Source organism: Oncorhynchus nerka, linkage group LG14 (genome assembly GCF_034236695.1).
Source record: "Oncorhynchus nerka isolate Pitt River linkage group LG14, Oner_Uvic_2.0, whole genome shotgun sequence".
Classification (NCBI taxonomy): domain Eukaryota; kingdom Metazoa; phylum Chordata; class Actinopteri; order Salmoniformes; family Salmonidae; genus Oncorhynchus; species Oncorhynchus nerka.
In genome coordinates, this window is record NC_088409.1 from 30,245,733 (window position 1) to 30,262,521 (window position 16,789).

Here is a 16,789-nt window from a genome sequence, read left to right on the forward strand (position 1 = left end):
AGGTGTGGGTAAAATCACTGGGGAAGTGATGGCTGCCCATGGTTCTGATTTTTGTGTGTGTGTGTGTGCGCATGTTCGTGCAAGTAGAAAAACATGTTGACTGACCCTCCTTGTAGAGAAACGCCAAACCATCCTCCTCTCTTTCATGTTGACGAAACAATCTATCACTCTGTCATACAGTACACACTATATTTTGTTGTCCTAGGCTACCTGGCTAAAATGCTTGCTTGCTGGCCTAACTTCCATTCATGGGACACGTTACCTAGTTAACATTAGCCTTCTACATCTAGCTACATATTGAACTTACATCCTCTCATAGCAATGTATGTATTAATGGTTGGATCAGAGTCGCCATAGAGATCCTAGTGGGGCTGTGTCATAAACCCTCAAAGTTCCAGAATGTATTGTAAAATAAAAAATAAGCAACATTCCCCTTGTATCGTTTATATGGTAGATGGTTTAGACTGTTTGTACTCAGAGTATATAACTTTATAGGGGATCACTTTGGGATAGATTCTCTAGATGGGCTTTTATTATTTATTGTGATCCAAATCTACAACAAAATCGTCATGATAATCTTTGATGTGAATCTAGAGCAGACCAGACAGAACTGGTGGTGCATTAATTACGTTTGTTCACATTTTAGTCCTCTACTTCTCTTGCTCATCAATCCTCAATCCATTTCACATAAACATATGATGTAATACCTTCTATGAACCAACAGGAGGAGATGTGTTGATTTACAGAGGCCACGACGACCTGTGAAGAGTTTCAACTAGATAACACAGCCACAACGTCAACGGACTATATCCTTATAATCTATGAAAACAAAAATGTGTTTTGTTTTTAATTTAAGGTTAGAGTTGGGTTTAAAAGCAGATTTGAATGAGATAATTTGTAGATATAGGTGGGGTTTATGACTTTGTGGCGGTGATAACCAGTGAAGACCCCTGAGAAGAGGAAGACAAGTGGAGACAGCAGCTCATTGGTGACTAACAATTACTTCTGCTTGACATTTACATTCTTTGAGTACTTGAAGTTGATTTATGATAACAATAGATGTTTGTTTTTCCCACACATTAGATCAATGTGGATCAGCGTGTCCCAGTAAGAACATAAAGGATGAAAAATAACTCGCTAGTAGATTGGGATATTCAGAAACAAACATTACAGACTATATTAAAATGCAATGAAACACAGATATTTTTCATTTGATCACTGTTGTTGTTGAACATTTACACATGTTCATATTCAATCTGATCTGGAGAAAATGTTCAAGGTACTTTACTTTACAATCGTTGTATTCTCCATCTCAAGTACATACAGTATATCTCAATATGGCCTGTTTTGACAAATGACACTATACTGTATCTCTCTGTACATTCAAGGGGACCACAGAAGCACTGTGCTGACCTGAGTGTCAGTTACACATAAGTGGATTACAGTTGAAAGGAGCAACACAAAAACAATAATATACTGTATATACACTTCCCAATAAGTATAACTGTATAGCCATTCATATCAGGTTCATTTTGATTCACCCAAGCCATAGATACAAACAAAAGCCTTGTGAAAGCCTTGTGAAAGCCATAACACAAGCCACAACACAAATAAGAATGTACTATATTCTTTAGCCATAATAACAATAAAGCTAACAAATAAGCAGTCGGCTGCTGTGCTACATTGGGTTAAAATGTAAATATTTTACTGGAGCTTTTGACAGACTAACTACAATGGCCTCTGAGCCAGCTGACTCCCACATGCTTCCTGTTGTGTTCAAATGTTACCATAGATTGCATCGTCTCCACCAACACATTCGCATGGGTCGCCATCTTCTTCAGCCTACAGGAAACCAGATCAAAGATATCATCATCATCAACAACAACACCTCTATTGTTATCTTAATCCTTCGTATTTAGAGCAAAGTTCTTCTCAGATCTCTACAGTAGCTGTAAACATATGCAGTAGGCCTACAGTCAAGGTGTGAATTACGGGGGAGCCAGGGGAGGCTCAGCTCCCCTGAATGAGACAAAAGTCCAACTTTGAGGGGGTCTCTAATAAATGCTAATTTAACCATTCTCCTATTTGTTTGAAATGTAGTGAAAAGTATGTTTTACGGTGGTAAATATGGAAATAAAAGCTTCCAAATGAAACGAACCCCCCCACCTTTCTGTCATGGTTTAAACCATTTATTACTATGTGGCATCACTGTCCACCCACTAGTGCTGAATTTTGGCCTAAACTGAGCTCCTTTGCGCATAGATTTTCCTTTGTATTTCCTAATTTTCACAATTTGTTTGCCATGTGTCCTTTATTCCAATGCATTAGATTTATCCGTTGATTTATCGTTGTTTGCTTTTGTCAGTCAGCTGTTTAGAATACTCATTGCTTTGTTTTTCAGGTGCGCGCTGGTTTATACAGTGGGGAGAACAAGTATTTGATACACAGACGATTTTGCAGGTTTCCCTACTAACAAAGCATGTAGAGGTCTGTAATTTTTTTATCATAGGTACACTTCAACTGTGAGAGATGGAATCTAAAACAAAAATCCAGAAAATCACATTGTATGATTTTTAAGTAATTAATTTGCATTTTATTGCATGACATAAGTATTTGATCATCCAAGCAACCAGTAAGAATCCGGCTCTCACAGACCTGTTCGTTTTTCTTTAAGAAGCCCCCCTGTTCTCCACTCATTACCTGTATTAACTGCACCTGTTTGAAATAGTTACCTGTATAAAAGACACCTGTCCACACACTCAATCAAACAGACTCCATCCTCCCCACAATAGCCAAGACCAGAGAGCTGTGTAAGGACATCAGGGATAAAATTGTAGACCTGCACAAGGCTGGGATGGGCTACAGGACAATAGGCAAGCAGCTTGGTGAGAAGGCAACAATTGTTGGCGCAATTATTAGAAAATGGAAGAAGTTCAAGATGACGGTAAATCACCCTCGGTCTGGGGCTCCATGCAAGATCTCACCTAGTGGGGCATCAATGATCATGAGGAAGGTGAGGGATCAGCCCAGAACTACACTTCAGGACCTGGTCAATGACCTGAAGAGAGCTGGGCCCACAGTCTCAAAGAAAACCATTAGTAACACACTACACCGTCATGGATTAAAATCCTGCAGCGCACGCAAGTTCCCCTGCTCAAGCCAGCGCATGTCCAGGCCTGTCTGAAGTTTGCCAATGACCATCTGGATGATCCAGAGGAGGAATGGGAGAAAGTCATGTGGTCCGATGAGACGAAAATAGAGCTTTTTGGTCTAAACTCCACTCACCCTGTTTGGAGGAAGAAGAAGGATGAGTACAACCCCAAGAACACCATCCCAACCGTGAAGCATGGAGGTGGAAACATCATTCTTTGGGGATGCTTTTCTGCAAAGGGGACAGGACGACTGCACCGTATTGAGGGGAGGATGGATGGGGCCATGTATTGCAAGATCTTGGCCAACAACCTCCTTCCCTCAGTAAGAGCATTGAAGATGGGTCGTGGCTGGGTCTTCCAGCATGACAATGAATCAAAATGCACAGCCAGGGCAACTAAGGAGTGGCTCCGTAAGAAGCATCTCAATGTCCTGGAGTGGCCTAGCCAGTCTCCAGACCTGAACCCAATAGAAAATCTTTGGAGGGAGCTGAAAGTCCGTATTGCCCAGCGACAGCCCCGAAACCTGAAGGATCTGGAGAAGGTCTGTATGGAGGAGTGGGCCAAAATCCCTGCTGCAGTGTGTGCAAACCTGGTCAGGAACTACAGGAAACATATGATCTCTGTAATTGTAAACAAAGGTTTCTGTACCAAATATTAAGTTCTGCTTTTCTGATGTATCAAATACTTATGTCATGCAATAAAATGCAAGTTAATTACTTAAAAATCATACAATGTTATTTTCTGGATTTTTGTTTTAGATTCCATCTCTCACGGTTGAAGTGTACCTATGATAAAAAATTACAGACCTCTACATGCTTTGTAAATAGGAAAACCTGCAAAATTGGCAGTGTATCAAATACTTGTTCTCCCCACTGTATATTTGTATATATGTTTTTATATATATATTTTTTTTTTAAACCGTAACATGCAAAACATAAACAGAACAGCCAGAGGGATTCCAGAAAGAAATAATAATAATACAAATCCACATTATATCAATTTAAATACATTTTTAAAAATAATGTTTTGTTTTGTATACGTTTTAATGACTCTAAATAGTTTTCCAAATCAGATTTTTAAATAATAAGAAAGGGGGCTTTATCTTCATAAATTTTGATTTGTGTATAGATGTGTGCTGGTACTGGTGTTCTGTGTGCCATCCGTGGCAAGAAGCAGTATACCATGTATTTAACTTTATATCAATATTGTTTTGTTTCTGTTAATGGGATTTATCTGTTAATTGAATGATTAGAATATTCCACCCTGAAACCATAAAATTGTATGGAATTGATTAGAATGTATAAAATTATAATCAATAAATGTGTAGTTCTAGTCAGAATTAGGGTCTTTGTGGTATTTTAAACACAGACTGTTTGAGCAAAATTCGGTGCCGACCATTCTTGTGATCATTTTGACCCCACGGGGTGAGATCTTGCGTGGAGCCCCAGATCGAGGGAGATTATCAGTGGTCTTGTATGTCTTCCATTTCCTAATAATTGCTCCCACAGTTGATTTCGTCAAACCAAGCTGCTTACCTATTGCAGATTCAGTCTTCCCAGCCCAGTGCAGGTATACAATTTTGGTTCTGGTGTCCTTTGACAGCTCTTTGGTCTTGGCCATAGTGGAGTTTGGAGTGTGACTGTTTGAGGTTGTGGACAGGTGTCTTTTATACCGATAACAAGTTCAAACAGGTGCCATTAATACAGGTAACGAGTGGAGGACAGAGGAGCCTCTTAAAGAAGATGTTACAGGTCTGTGAGAGCCATAAATGTTGCTTGTTTGTAGGTGACCAAATACTTATTTTCCACCATAATTTGCAAATAAATTCATTAACAATCCTACAATGTGATTTTCTGGATTTTTTTCCTCTTTTTGTCTGTCATAGTTGAAGTGTACCTATGATGAAAATTACAGGCCTCTCATCTTTTTAAGTGGGAGAACTTGCACAATTGGTGGCTGACTAAATACTTTTTTGCCCCACTGCATCTAGTGTTTGTGTGGAAGTATGTGCACAGCTATAAAATGGATGTCTTTGTATTCTTGACTTTAGAACGTTCTCTGAATAAACTGTACTAACCTTTTGTATAAGCTGAGTATTTGACTAATTATTATTATACCCATGGTCTAACAAACCTCTGGGATTGGTCAGAGATATTGGTTGTCAGTTATTATCATTGGGCTAGAAAATTCTCGTGACAGTTTCCTGGATCAGCTGATGATGGTTGACAATATCACTAGACAACTAGCCTACAGTTAGACACCAATTCACATCAAATCCATCCAACAAGTAGGCTATACTTTAATAAGGAAGCTGCAAATTTCCTCAGCTTTTTGTTAAAAATCGCGCAACATTTCAGCACCCTGCTACTCATGCCAGGAATATAGTATATGCATATGATTAGTATGTGTGGATAGAAAACACTCAGACGTTTCTAAAACTGGTTAAATCACTATAACAGAATGTGCGTTTCATCGAAAAGTGCAGGAAAATCTGATCACTGAAAATGGAAAAATATATCCATGCGCGACTTCAACCAATTGTTAAAGGTGACCCAGATTAAATGAGGCAGAGGTTGCAATACCTACAGCTTCCACACGATGTCAACAGTCTTGTCATTTGCCTAGGATTTGTTTCTTGGGTCAAAAAGACGCAAGGCATTGCCTTTCTTCCGGTCTCCGACCGGATATTTTGGTTGAGATTTACCCGGACATTATTTCCAGACGACAGCTATAAAATATACTTCGCCTCGTAATCAATTTGATCGCTTATTAACGTTTACTAATACCTAAAGTTGCATTACAAAAGTATTTCGAAGTGTTTTGTGAAAGTTTATCATCGACTTTTTTAATTTAAAAATGACGTTACGTTAGAAAACGCAATTTTTTTCGTTGTTCACACAGTCTTCATAGATCGATATCTAGGCTATATATGGACCGATTTAATCGAAAAAAGACCCAAAATGATGTTTATGGGACATCTAGGAGTGCCAAGAAAGAAGCTCGTCAAAGGTAATGAATGTTTTATATTTTATTTCTGCGTTTTGGGTAGCCCCGGCTATCGCAAAATCTGTCGTTAGGTGACGTTGCAGTATTTTGGGGGTACATGCTGTCAGATAATAGCTTCTCATGCTTTCGCCGAAAAGCATTTTACAAATCTGACTTGGTAGCTAGATTCACAACGAGTGTAGCTTTAATTCAGTACCTTGAATGTGTATTTTAATGAAAGTGAGTTTTATCAAAAACTATACGTGGCGCACTTGAAATTTCCGCTGATTTGATCCCCACAACGGGACCGCTTCTCTAACAAGTTAATGACAGTAGGCCTATAAGGTGACTCTTTCAGTGAGAAGAGGTTAACGTTCGGTTAGAAGCATTCGATTTTGCAATGGCATAGGACAAACATTATTTTGGATTTGTGTGCCCTTAATGTATTTTCACGGCAAAACATAATGAAATGTTTTGAATGCATAGTTACACTTACAGTGCATTTTCCGAGATCTCCAAGATCCATGATTCGTACAGGGTTTAAGTTCAATGTTCTAATTCAAAACTCCAAGCATTAACTCATGAATTATAGACAACTCATGAACTAGGGTGTAAAACATGTTTTGATTCAATTATATTGTATGAAGGCCACCTGTTCTGCTTGTGTTTGAATATGTGTGTAAAATAGTCTCGACTGAGAGACTGAGAGGGTGGGCTACACAAGTAAATGCCGTTTACCCATCTTTTTCAGAGAAATTCATTTAAAGTATAGGGAGTGTTAACATTTTTTTTTTACCCCGACCGGCAATCAGAGTTTACCCACGTATGTTTTTTACCACTACCTCACTGGCTACTGGTAGGCCTATTTGAAGTTCATGGTAATACACATTGTAACCTAGTCTAGTAAATTGATGTCACGCCCTGACCTTAGTTATCTTTGTTTTCTTTATTATTTTGGTTAGGCCAGGGTGTGACGAGGGTGGTATGTGTGTTTTTTGTATATCTATGGGGATTTGGTATTTTCTAGGTAAATGTAGGTCTATGGTGGCCTGAATTGGTTCCCAATCAGAGACAGCTGTTTATAGTTGTCTCTGATTGGGGATCCTATTTAGGTTGCCATTTCCATTTTGGTTTTGTGGGTTATTGTCTATGTGTAGTTGCATGTCAGCACTAGTTGTTTATAGTGTCACGGTCGGTTTGTTGTATTTATCATCATTAGTCATTTAGGTCAACATTGGATCATTCAGAGATCCTCACTGAACTTCTGGAGAGAGTTTGCTGCACTGAAAGTAAAGGGGCTGAATAATTTTGCACGCCCAATTTTTCAGTTTTTGATTTGTTAAAAAAGTTTGAAATATCCAATAAATGTCGTTCCACTTCATGATTGTGTCCCACTTGTTGTTGATTCTTCACAAAAAAATACAGTTTTATATCTTTATGTTTGAATCCTGAAATGTGGCAAAAGGTCGCAAAGTTCAAGGGGGCCGAATACTTTCGCAAGGCACTGTATATAAGCGTTAGAATCATTTAGATTATTATAATACGTGTGTGGTTTTAGTCGGTGGAATAATATATACTGGAGTGTAGTTCTTAATCAGAATCAACGTTTTGGGGACAATGTGTCTAGTATTTTGATAACAGACTGTCTGAGCCAGATTCGGGGCCGACCTTGGCTTCAGACACTGAGAACTTCCCAGTCCCAGGTCTCTCCTTATCTTAGGGGAGGGCAGGAAGACGCTATTCTCACAGGACTCCCCTAATCTCTATTGGCGGGCAGATTTGATGGTTTGTGTGGAAGTATGTGTGTCACTATGAATTGAAGATCTTTGTACTGTGCACGTCAGAACGTTCAGTGAATAAACTTTTAACTTTGGTAGACTGGGCCTCTGTCTGTTTTCATTTCTATCAGTATCTTACAAATCCTGCTATAACAGACTGAGAGTTCTATAATTTAATTGGTTAATGAGCAGGAGAACAGAATTCTCATAACAGTTGTCCACCCAATCAAAGGATCAGAGAATGAATCTAGTACTGAAAGCATAAGTTACAGCTCGCTAGCTAGCACTGCAGTGCAGTGCACAAAATGTGGTGAGTAGTTGACTCAAAGAGAGAAAAAGATAATAGTTGACCAGTTAACAAATTAATTTCTTAAAAAATGAATTAGAGAGAGCGAGCTAAATATATTTCATTGTATTTCTTTTCACTTTCACTTACCTAGCTAGTGAATGCAGCTAGCTAGTTTAGCCTATTCAAACACCTGGCTCAAACAGAGAGGGATGCTATGTTAGCCAGCTGGCTATGGCTATCCAACACTAGAACTCTTCCAAGTCAAGGTAAGCTTTTGGTTTTATTAATTTATTGCCACCGGGGCCCAACGGTGTAACTGCCAAACTGCTTGCTTTACACTGTACTGCATGATTGTAGCGGGTTTATTAACATGTTAGTTCGAGTAGCTAATGTTAGCTATGTTGACTATGATGTTAGCTAATATGATGACAATGATGTTGGCTGTGTGTAGCGGTTATGGTATCAAGGTTTGGCTTGGAAAGGTTTTTTCACCTGGCCACACACAGCTGTTGTATTGTGCATTGAAGTCCACAAGCGAATGTAAAGGGTGAGAGGAGGAGATTGCTTAGATGCAAGAAGGAATTATATAATGAGCAAATGATCATGCTGTTTGTATTTGGCTGCCATGAAAGTGAACTGTGAATACACCTGTGATCAGGGGTGTATTCATTCTGTCCATAATGTTGAAAAACATTTCCTAAATGGAAGCAAATGGAATGAAACAGGAATAAACATACCTGAATTTGTCCAATAGAAACACTAATTTGCAACTGTTGGACTAATGATTATACCCCAGATCAGCTAGATACAAGCAAGTGTGCAAGGCGGTATTGCATGTGTCAATGTCTGTCAACTTGATTACTCACATTTTTCTCTCGACCTGTGCAGCTACGTTGTAAACTTTCGTTCATAGGCTAGGTTGTAGCAATCTCATGATGGGAATAGGGACATTTGTATATCATGTAGTAGCCTAAACCTATCGATGTTACATTGAGCTGGGTGAATGGAATATGAATGACAGTCATCCAATACGCTGTAATAGAAATAAGACCATGCTCATAAAAAAAATAAAACAATCGTCCTCCCTCATCTTAAACGGCACTGTCCGCAACTGAGGTTAGGGTGACCATCCCGTTTTTCAATTAATGTAGGCCTTATCAATGGCAATCGCTGAATGTCATTGGCATAACGTTTTGGTGTTTTGAAAGAGATGTATATTTCCATTTATCAAACTGGCAATTAGAGACTACAGTTTGAATGCTATAATTATTTTGGAGTAGACCAACATGCAGAGGTCGCTTAACTTTTGAAGTGATTTGTTTGAAAATCAGATGAAAATATAATGACTGGTTGTGTTCATGCCACAGTGAAAGATAATACACTTTTACTGTTTAAATTACGTCTTTATTTTTAATTTAAATAAATTATGCACGGGCAAGAGAGTGCACTCAATAGAGACCCCCCTGAATGTCATGGTGTAATTCACTACAGTTCATACAGTACCTCCATGTTGCCATATAGCTGATCGGTGGTGTAGTAGTTTGTGAGGATTGTACTGCTGGTGTCTTTCTGCTCTTTCCTGTGGATAGAGTTAGGACAACTCTCAGATGCATTCTCTAAATTTGATAAGACACGACAAGATTTAATTTAGGCTAATGGACTTTAGCAACTCAACAAGGATTGTAGGTTAAGATGACAGATAGAACAGCCTGTAGAAAAATACATTGATGTTGAGGGATCTGAGGAAGCACACTTGGTTGCATCCATGTCCTGTATACTGGCTACTGGCTGGTCACTATGACTCCTCCCACTGATGAGAAAAATGCCAAGTTATCAAAACAGAACAAAACAGCTATCAAAAAAAATCTACTTAACTCCTTCCAAAAATAAATAAAATAGTAACTTACCCCTTCTTAGTCAATAGGCAAGCTGACATGGGAACTAATATTACCACCACCACTAATGCAGCAATACCAATTGAAACGTACAGCATGAACATCTTATCTGTCCAAAAACAAATAAATATGATGTATTAAATGTACCTATACTATTCCTTATGATATAAATAATTATTTGTTTAATTAATTCATTAATGATACACTTCCCCAACTGTTTCCCTTACCATTTGTGGGCACAGTGAAGGACAAGGTGGCATTGCCCTGTGTGTTGCTGGCATGGCAGTGGATGGTCTCTGAGAAGCCTAGTGCCCTCTGTATGGTCACCATGGTAACTGACCCATGCATCTCCACCCTGGTACTGGGCAGATGTCCTGCTGGAAGAGACCACTCCACAGTGCTGGGGGGCTCTGAATCCACAATGCACAGACATGTTACCATAGAGATGTCTGAAGTGCAGGCAGAGTCCACTTTGATCTCAGGGGGGTCTGGGATGAGAATGATGAACAGTTTGGTTTTAACTGAACATGTAGTGCTACATCCTGAAGAGTATTGTCTTAATATTATATACACAGACATGACATGCCCCTTAGTGACAACATGTGGATGAATCAACTAACTCTGCATCTACTTACACTCTACGTTGAGCTTCAGTGGGCTGGATTGGCCTTGTCCCTCTGTATTGATGGCAGTGCAGTAGAGGGCTTCAGTGAGTCTGGTCACATTCTCCAGTGTGAGTGTGGGTTCAGTGGTGGGCAGAGGTCCTCTGCTGTTGTGCCAATGGTAGCTGTGGGCAGCAGGGTTACTGTCACTGGAGCATCTCAGCTTTACAGAGTCTCCCTCCTTCACACTGGACACTTCCTTAACCTTCACATCCACTGGGGCATCTATGAATAACATCATTAGTTAGAATGATATTACTATGTAATGAACATCTTAGGACAGATTCAGTGGATCAACTACGTGATTTCAATATATTTTAATTCCCAAAGGGAAGTACGGACAAAGTTTTAGTTCACTTTTCAAATAAGTTTAATTTCTCAAATTCACAGAAATATGGTTGAAGTGAAAATCTTCCAAACAGTGTTGTTAATACACATATTTGGGCCACTTACATTTGACAGTTAGCGTCTTGGAGCTTTTCACTGTCTTCCCTCCCCTGTATGCTGCTGTGCAGACTAGAGGCTGGTTGTTATCAGCTTTGCTGGATCTAAAGGTCAGGGTTGATGTCTCTTCCCACTGGCCCTTGGTCTGCTGCTGTGATTGGATGCTGGGTGTTCCAGAGTGGCTCCAGGTGATGAGAGGGGGATCAGATGGGCAGGAGTGAGACACAGAGCAGGAGGCAGATACCTCCTCCCCCACCTTCACCACCTCCATCACTGACAGAGAGAGGGGGTCTGGAGAGTCTCAAATCAACAAAGAGATGACAACAGTTATAGCACTTATTCTTGGGTCTGTCCTTTTTTGTACCATTACAATTATAATCAACAAGAAGCTATAGCTAATATGTTAACTTTAGTGTAAATAGGATACTGTAATTGTCTATTTTCCCTGGAGAACTTACCCCTCACTGCAATGGAGACTCTGTCATCTTTGTATGAAGCCTTGTTAAAGTCTTTGATATCAATCCTGAAAGTAAAGGGTCCTTTGTCACTGCTATGGAGGGGGTTGATTCTGAGAGAGCAGTTCTTCTGTCTGAGGTTTCCTACCAGCTCTGTACGACCCCTGTAGTCTGTGATGACGTTGGAGCTGTCTGGGTGGTAGATAACCTCAGAAGTGTCTTTGAACCAGATGCCAGTGAATTCAGTGGGCTTTATCTTTGGTTCTGGGTAGTTGAATGAGCAGGGAATCACGATGCATGAGCCCTCCAGGCCGGAGACTGAGTCGGGCACCTCAGCAGTCCATGACGAGGTATCAACTCCCCACACTCAAATAGCAGATGGAAAAATGTTAGTCAGAGGTGTTGGACACATGTCAAGGAATTTGAGTGTAAGAATGGAATGCAGCTAGCTAGTTTAGCCTACTCAAACAACCGTCTCAAACAGAATGGGATGCCATGTTAGCTAGCTGTCTATGGCCAGTCAATGTAAGCTTTTGGTTTTATTAATTTATTGCCACCAAGGCCCGCCTGTGTAACTGATAAACTGCTTGCTGCTAACTGTACACTCTACTCCACACTGTACTCTGATGTGTTGTGCAATGAAGTCCACAAGCGAAGGGAAAATGTGAGAAAAGGAGCGCACGTAGATGGATGTGAGACGGAATTATTCATACAACCAGCGTTTTGTATGTTGCCGCTATGAACGTGAACTGTGTTTGCGTGTGATCAGGTGTGTATTCATTGCGCCAGTTCTGTTGACGGGGATAAACATACCTGAATTGGTCGAATAGAAACTCGTTTTCAACTGTTGGACTAATGATTATAGTCCAGATCAGCTATATCGAAGCAAGAGTGTGGTAGGTGGTACTGACTATGTCACTGTCGGTCACCTTGATTACTCAAAATTCTGTCAACCTGTGCACCTACGTTGCAACTGTTCCTTCATCAGATAGGTTGTAGCAACCTCATGATGGGTACAGGGAAAATTTGAGAGAGAGGGAGGGCTCGTCTCACTGGTGATGTAGAGGTGTAGTGATATTACATTGAGCTGGGTGAATGGAATATGAATGACAGTCATCCTATATGCTGTAATAGAAATAAGTATGTCCATGTTCATAAACGGCACCGACCGCCACTGCTGTAATCACATTGTTTGTATTTTCTTGTCAGCAAATGAGTAAATAAATAAATACAATATTTATTACTGTATACAGAATGTATATTTGTAGCCTACCTCCAAGCCAAATGCAATGAATAAGAATACGCAACGGTAATTTCTCAATCCCCATCACCTCCTCTCAGTGCTGGACCTGAAGGTATAAGGAACATTTTATTATCACTAGTAAGTTAACATTGGATATGATACTTGTAATGTCTAAAATCCAAATCAATTACTTGCATAGTTTGCCAATTCTTGCTCATTCTTGTCAGATATCCACCCTCCTTCAGAGAATAAGGGAAATAATGTGTAAATTTCACATCTAATTCCCATCTCACATGTAAAATGATGTCTTTATTTTTGCCATCAGGAGTTCCCATATTTCGTCTCAGACTGATGGTGAGGCGAGTTAATTCCTTGAGGGTTAACTGACCTCTGCTCAGTACCCTGCCCTGAACCTTAGACACTGTCAAGAGCCGGCTACCATCCAGTACTGCTGCCCTATGTACATATAGTCATTGAACAATGGTCACTTTAATTAATAGTGTTTACATGTTGTTTTATCCTCTTTATATGTAAACTCAGCAAAAAAAGAAACATCCCTTTTTCAGCACCCTGTCTTTCAAAGATAAATCGTAAAAATCCAAATAACGTCACAGATCGTCATTATAAAGGGCTTTAACTGCTTGTTCAATGAACCATAAACAATTAACCCTTTCACACATACCATTCCACCCATGTGATTAGAACGCTCATTTAGAACGGCCAGTTTCGAATGACGCAACAATCAGCATTTGAGCTGGCCACACTTTTTTCAGAAACTTTTTACACAAACACAGTCCTTACAAAGTTATGTCCAGAATGTGAGCAGTTTATTTTTGGATGTAATGTTAAGATATTCACAGAAGTATCTATAGCATAACACAATCATCTTAACCGGAAAAATGTAGGCTTCATTTGTCCTAGCGCTAACTGAGGAAATATTGACTCAACACAAGCAGTCATATTTCCTAACTCTCGGCTGACAGAAACTACAATATGAATTAGCTAATAGCAATTGCTATGTCTAATGAATCCCATCACAGGTGAGCTCACCGTTGAGTTAAATACTTTCTAGAAATCGAAAGTAATCAGACAATTAGTTTCAGCCCGCAGCCAAGCTTTTTTCCGAAAGATAATAAAAGACAAGATGAGTTTGGTCTGTTTATAGCATGCATGTTGAAGGGGTGTTTCGTCTACCATCGTTCACATCCCACCATTCACTTCATGAAGTTCTCAAAATGAGTGAACGCTGAGTCACCTCATTTTGTTATAGCATCTTTGGTCCGACAGACGATCACGTGAAATCCAGAATGCATTGTATACATTCTGGAATGGAGAGAACGTTCTAACATCACGTGCATAAAAAAAACTCACACGGGCGACCGTATTTGCAGCTCAAAATGCACCTGTAGACAGGTCGTTAAGACACCAACAGCTTACAGACAGTAGGCAATTAAGGTCACAGTTATGAAAACTTAGGACACTGAAGAGGCCTTTCGACTGACTCATGAAAAACACCAAAAGAAAGATGCCCAGGGTCCCTGCTCATCTGAGTGAACATATCTTAGGTATGCTGCAAGGAGGCATGAGGACTGCAGATGAGGCAAGGGCAATAGATTGCCATGTCCGTACTGAGACACCTAAGACAGCGCTACAGGGAGACAGGACGGACAGCTGATCATCCTCGCAGTGGCAGACCACGTGTAACAACGCCTGCACAGGATTGGTACATCCGAACATCACACCTGCGGGACAGGTACAGGATGGCAACAACAACTGCCCGAGTTACACCAGGAACACACAATCCCTCCATCAGTGCTCAGACTGTCCACTATAGGCTGAGGGCTTGTAGGCCTGTTGTAAGGCAGGTCCTCGCCAGACATCATCGGCAACAACGTCGCCTATGGGCACAAACCCACCGTCGCTGGACCAGACAGGACTGGCAAAATGTGCTCTTCACTGACGAGTCGTGGTTTTGTTTCACCAGGAGTGATGGTCGGATTTGCGTTTATCGTCGAAGGAATGAGCGTTACACCGAGGCCTGTACTCTGGAGCGGGATCGATTTGGAGTTGGAGGGTCCATCATGGTCTGGTGCGGTGTGTCACAGCATCATCGGACTGAGCTTGTTGTCATTGCAGGCAATCTCAACGCTGTGCGTTACAGGGAAGACATCCTCCTCCCTCATGTGGTACCCGTCCTGCAGGCTCATCCTGACATGACCCTCCAGCATGACAATGCCACCAGCCATGCTGCTCGTTCTGTGCGTGATTTCCTGCAAGACAGGAATGTCAGTGTTCTGCCATGGCCAGCGAAGAGCCCGGATCTCAATCCCATTGAGCACATCTGGGACCTGTTGGATCAAAGGGTGAGGGCTAGGGCCATTCCTGCCAGAAATGTCCGGGAACTTGCAGGTGCCTTGGTGGAAGAGTTGGGTAACATCTCACAGCAAGAACTTGCAAATCTGATGCAGTCCATGAGGAGGAGATGCACTGTAGAACTTAATGCAGCTGGTGGCCACACCATATACTGACTGTTACTTTTGATTTTGACCCCCCCCCTTTGTTCAGGGACACATTATTCAATTTCTGTTCAAATAAAATAAAATAAAATGTTATTTGTCACATACACATGGTTAGCAGATGTTAATGCGAGTGTAGCGAAATGCTTGTGCTTCTAGTTTCGACAATGCAGTAATATCCAATGTGGAATTGTTAGGTTAGATTACTCAACAATTACCTTATACACACACAAGTGTAAAGGAATGAATAAGAATATTTACATATATAAATATATGAATGAGTGATGGCAAGATGCAGTAGATGGTATAGCGTACAGTATATACATATGAGATGAGTAATGTCGCTCTCCAATTTGTAAGTCGCTCTGGATAAGAGCGTCTGCTAAATGACTTAAATGTAAATGTAAATGTATGTAAACATTATATGAAGTGGCATTGTTTACAGTGGCTAGTGATACATTTATTACATCAATTTCTCCATTATTAAAGTGGCTGGAGTTGAGTCAGTATGTTGGCAGCAGCCACTCAATGTTATTGATGGCTGTTTAACAATCTGATGGCCTTGAGATATAAGCTGTTTTTCAGTCTCTCCGTCCCTGCATTGATGCACCTGTATTGATCTCGCCTTCTGGATGATAGCGGGGTGAACAGGCAGTGGCGCGGGTGGTTGTTGTCCTTGATGATCTTTTTGGAATTCCTGTGACATTGGGTGGTGTAGGTGTCCTGGAGGGCATGTAGTTTGCCTCCGGTGATGCGTTGTGCAGACCTCACTACCCTCTGGAGAGCCTTACGGTTGTGGGTGGAGCAGTTGCCGTACCAGGCGGTGATACAGCCCGACGGGATGCTCTCGATTGTGCATCTGTAAAAGTTTGTGAGTGTTTTTGGTGACAAGCCAAATTTCTTCAGCCTCCTGAGGTTGAAAAGGCGCTGCTGCGCCTTCTTCACCACGCTGTCTGTGTGGGTGGACCATTTCAGTTTGTCCATGATGTGTACATCGAGGAACTTAAAAACTTTCTACCTTCTCCACTACTGTCCCGTCAATGTGGATAATGGGGTGCTCCCTCTGCTGTTTCCTGAAGTCCACAATCAACTCCTTCGTTTTGTTGACGTTGAATGTGAGGTTATTTTCCTGACACCACACTCCGAGGGCCCTCACCTCCTCCCTGTAGGCAGTCTAGTCGTTGTTGGTAATCAAGCCTACCACTCTAGTGTCGTCTGCAAACTTGATGATTGAGTTGGAGGCGTGCATGGCCATGCAGTCGTGGGTGAACAGGGAGTGCAGGATAGGGCTGAGAACGCACCCATGTGGGGACCCATTTTTGAGGATCAGCGGGGTGGAGATGTTGTTACCTACCCTCACCACCTGGGGG

The 16,789-nt window shown here is 40.9% G+C and overlaps 1 protein-coding gene across 5 annotated transcripts in view; it reads right to left on the minus strand.

Annotated features, from left to right (window-relative positions):
- Positions 1-510: 510 nt before the first annotated feature.
- LOC115140837 (sialoadhesin-like) overlaps positions 511-16,789 on the minus strand; it is a 69,253-nt gene continuing 52,974 nt past the window's right edge. For 3 of the 5 annotated variants that reach the window (XM_065027949.1, XM_029679248.2, XM_029679247.2), the window contains 9 exons: positions 12,934-13,009; positions 11,664-12,026; positions 11,215-11,505; positions 10,735-10,986; positions 10,327-10,587; positions 10,112-10,208; positions 9,928-10,014; positions 9,708-9,783; positions 511-1,842 (listed from right to left, as the gene is read on the minus strand). In XM_065027949.1, the coding sequence (XP_064884021.1) occupies positions 1,777-1,842; positions 9,708-9,783; positions 9,928-10,014; positions 10,112-10,208; positions 10,327-10,587; positions 10,735-10,986; positions 11,215-11,505; positions 11,664-12,026; positions 12,934-12,988 (1,548 nt within the window). In that variant the 5' untranslated portion in view covers positions 12,989-13,009 and the 3' untranslated portion in view covers positions 511-1,776. Of the gene's footprint in view, positions 1,843-9,707; positions 9,784-9,927; positions 10,015-10,111; positions 10,209-10,326; positions 10,588-10,734; positions 10,987-11,214; positions 11,506-11,663; positions 12,027-12,933; positions 13,010-13,094; positions 16,719-16,789 lie in introns of those variants that run through there. The other 2 variants (XM_029679246.2, XM_065027948.1) reach the window with 2 other exon arrangements.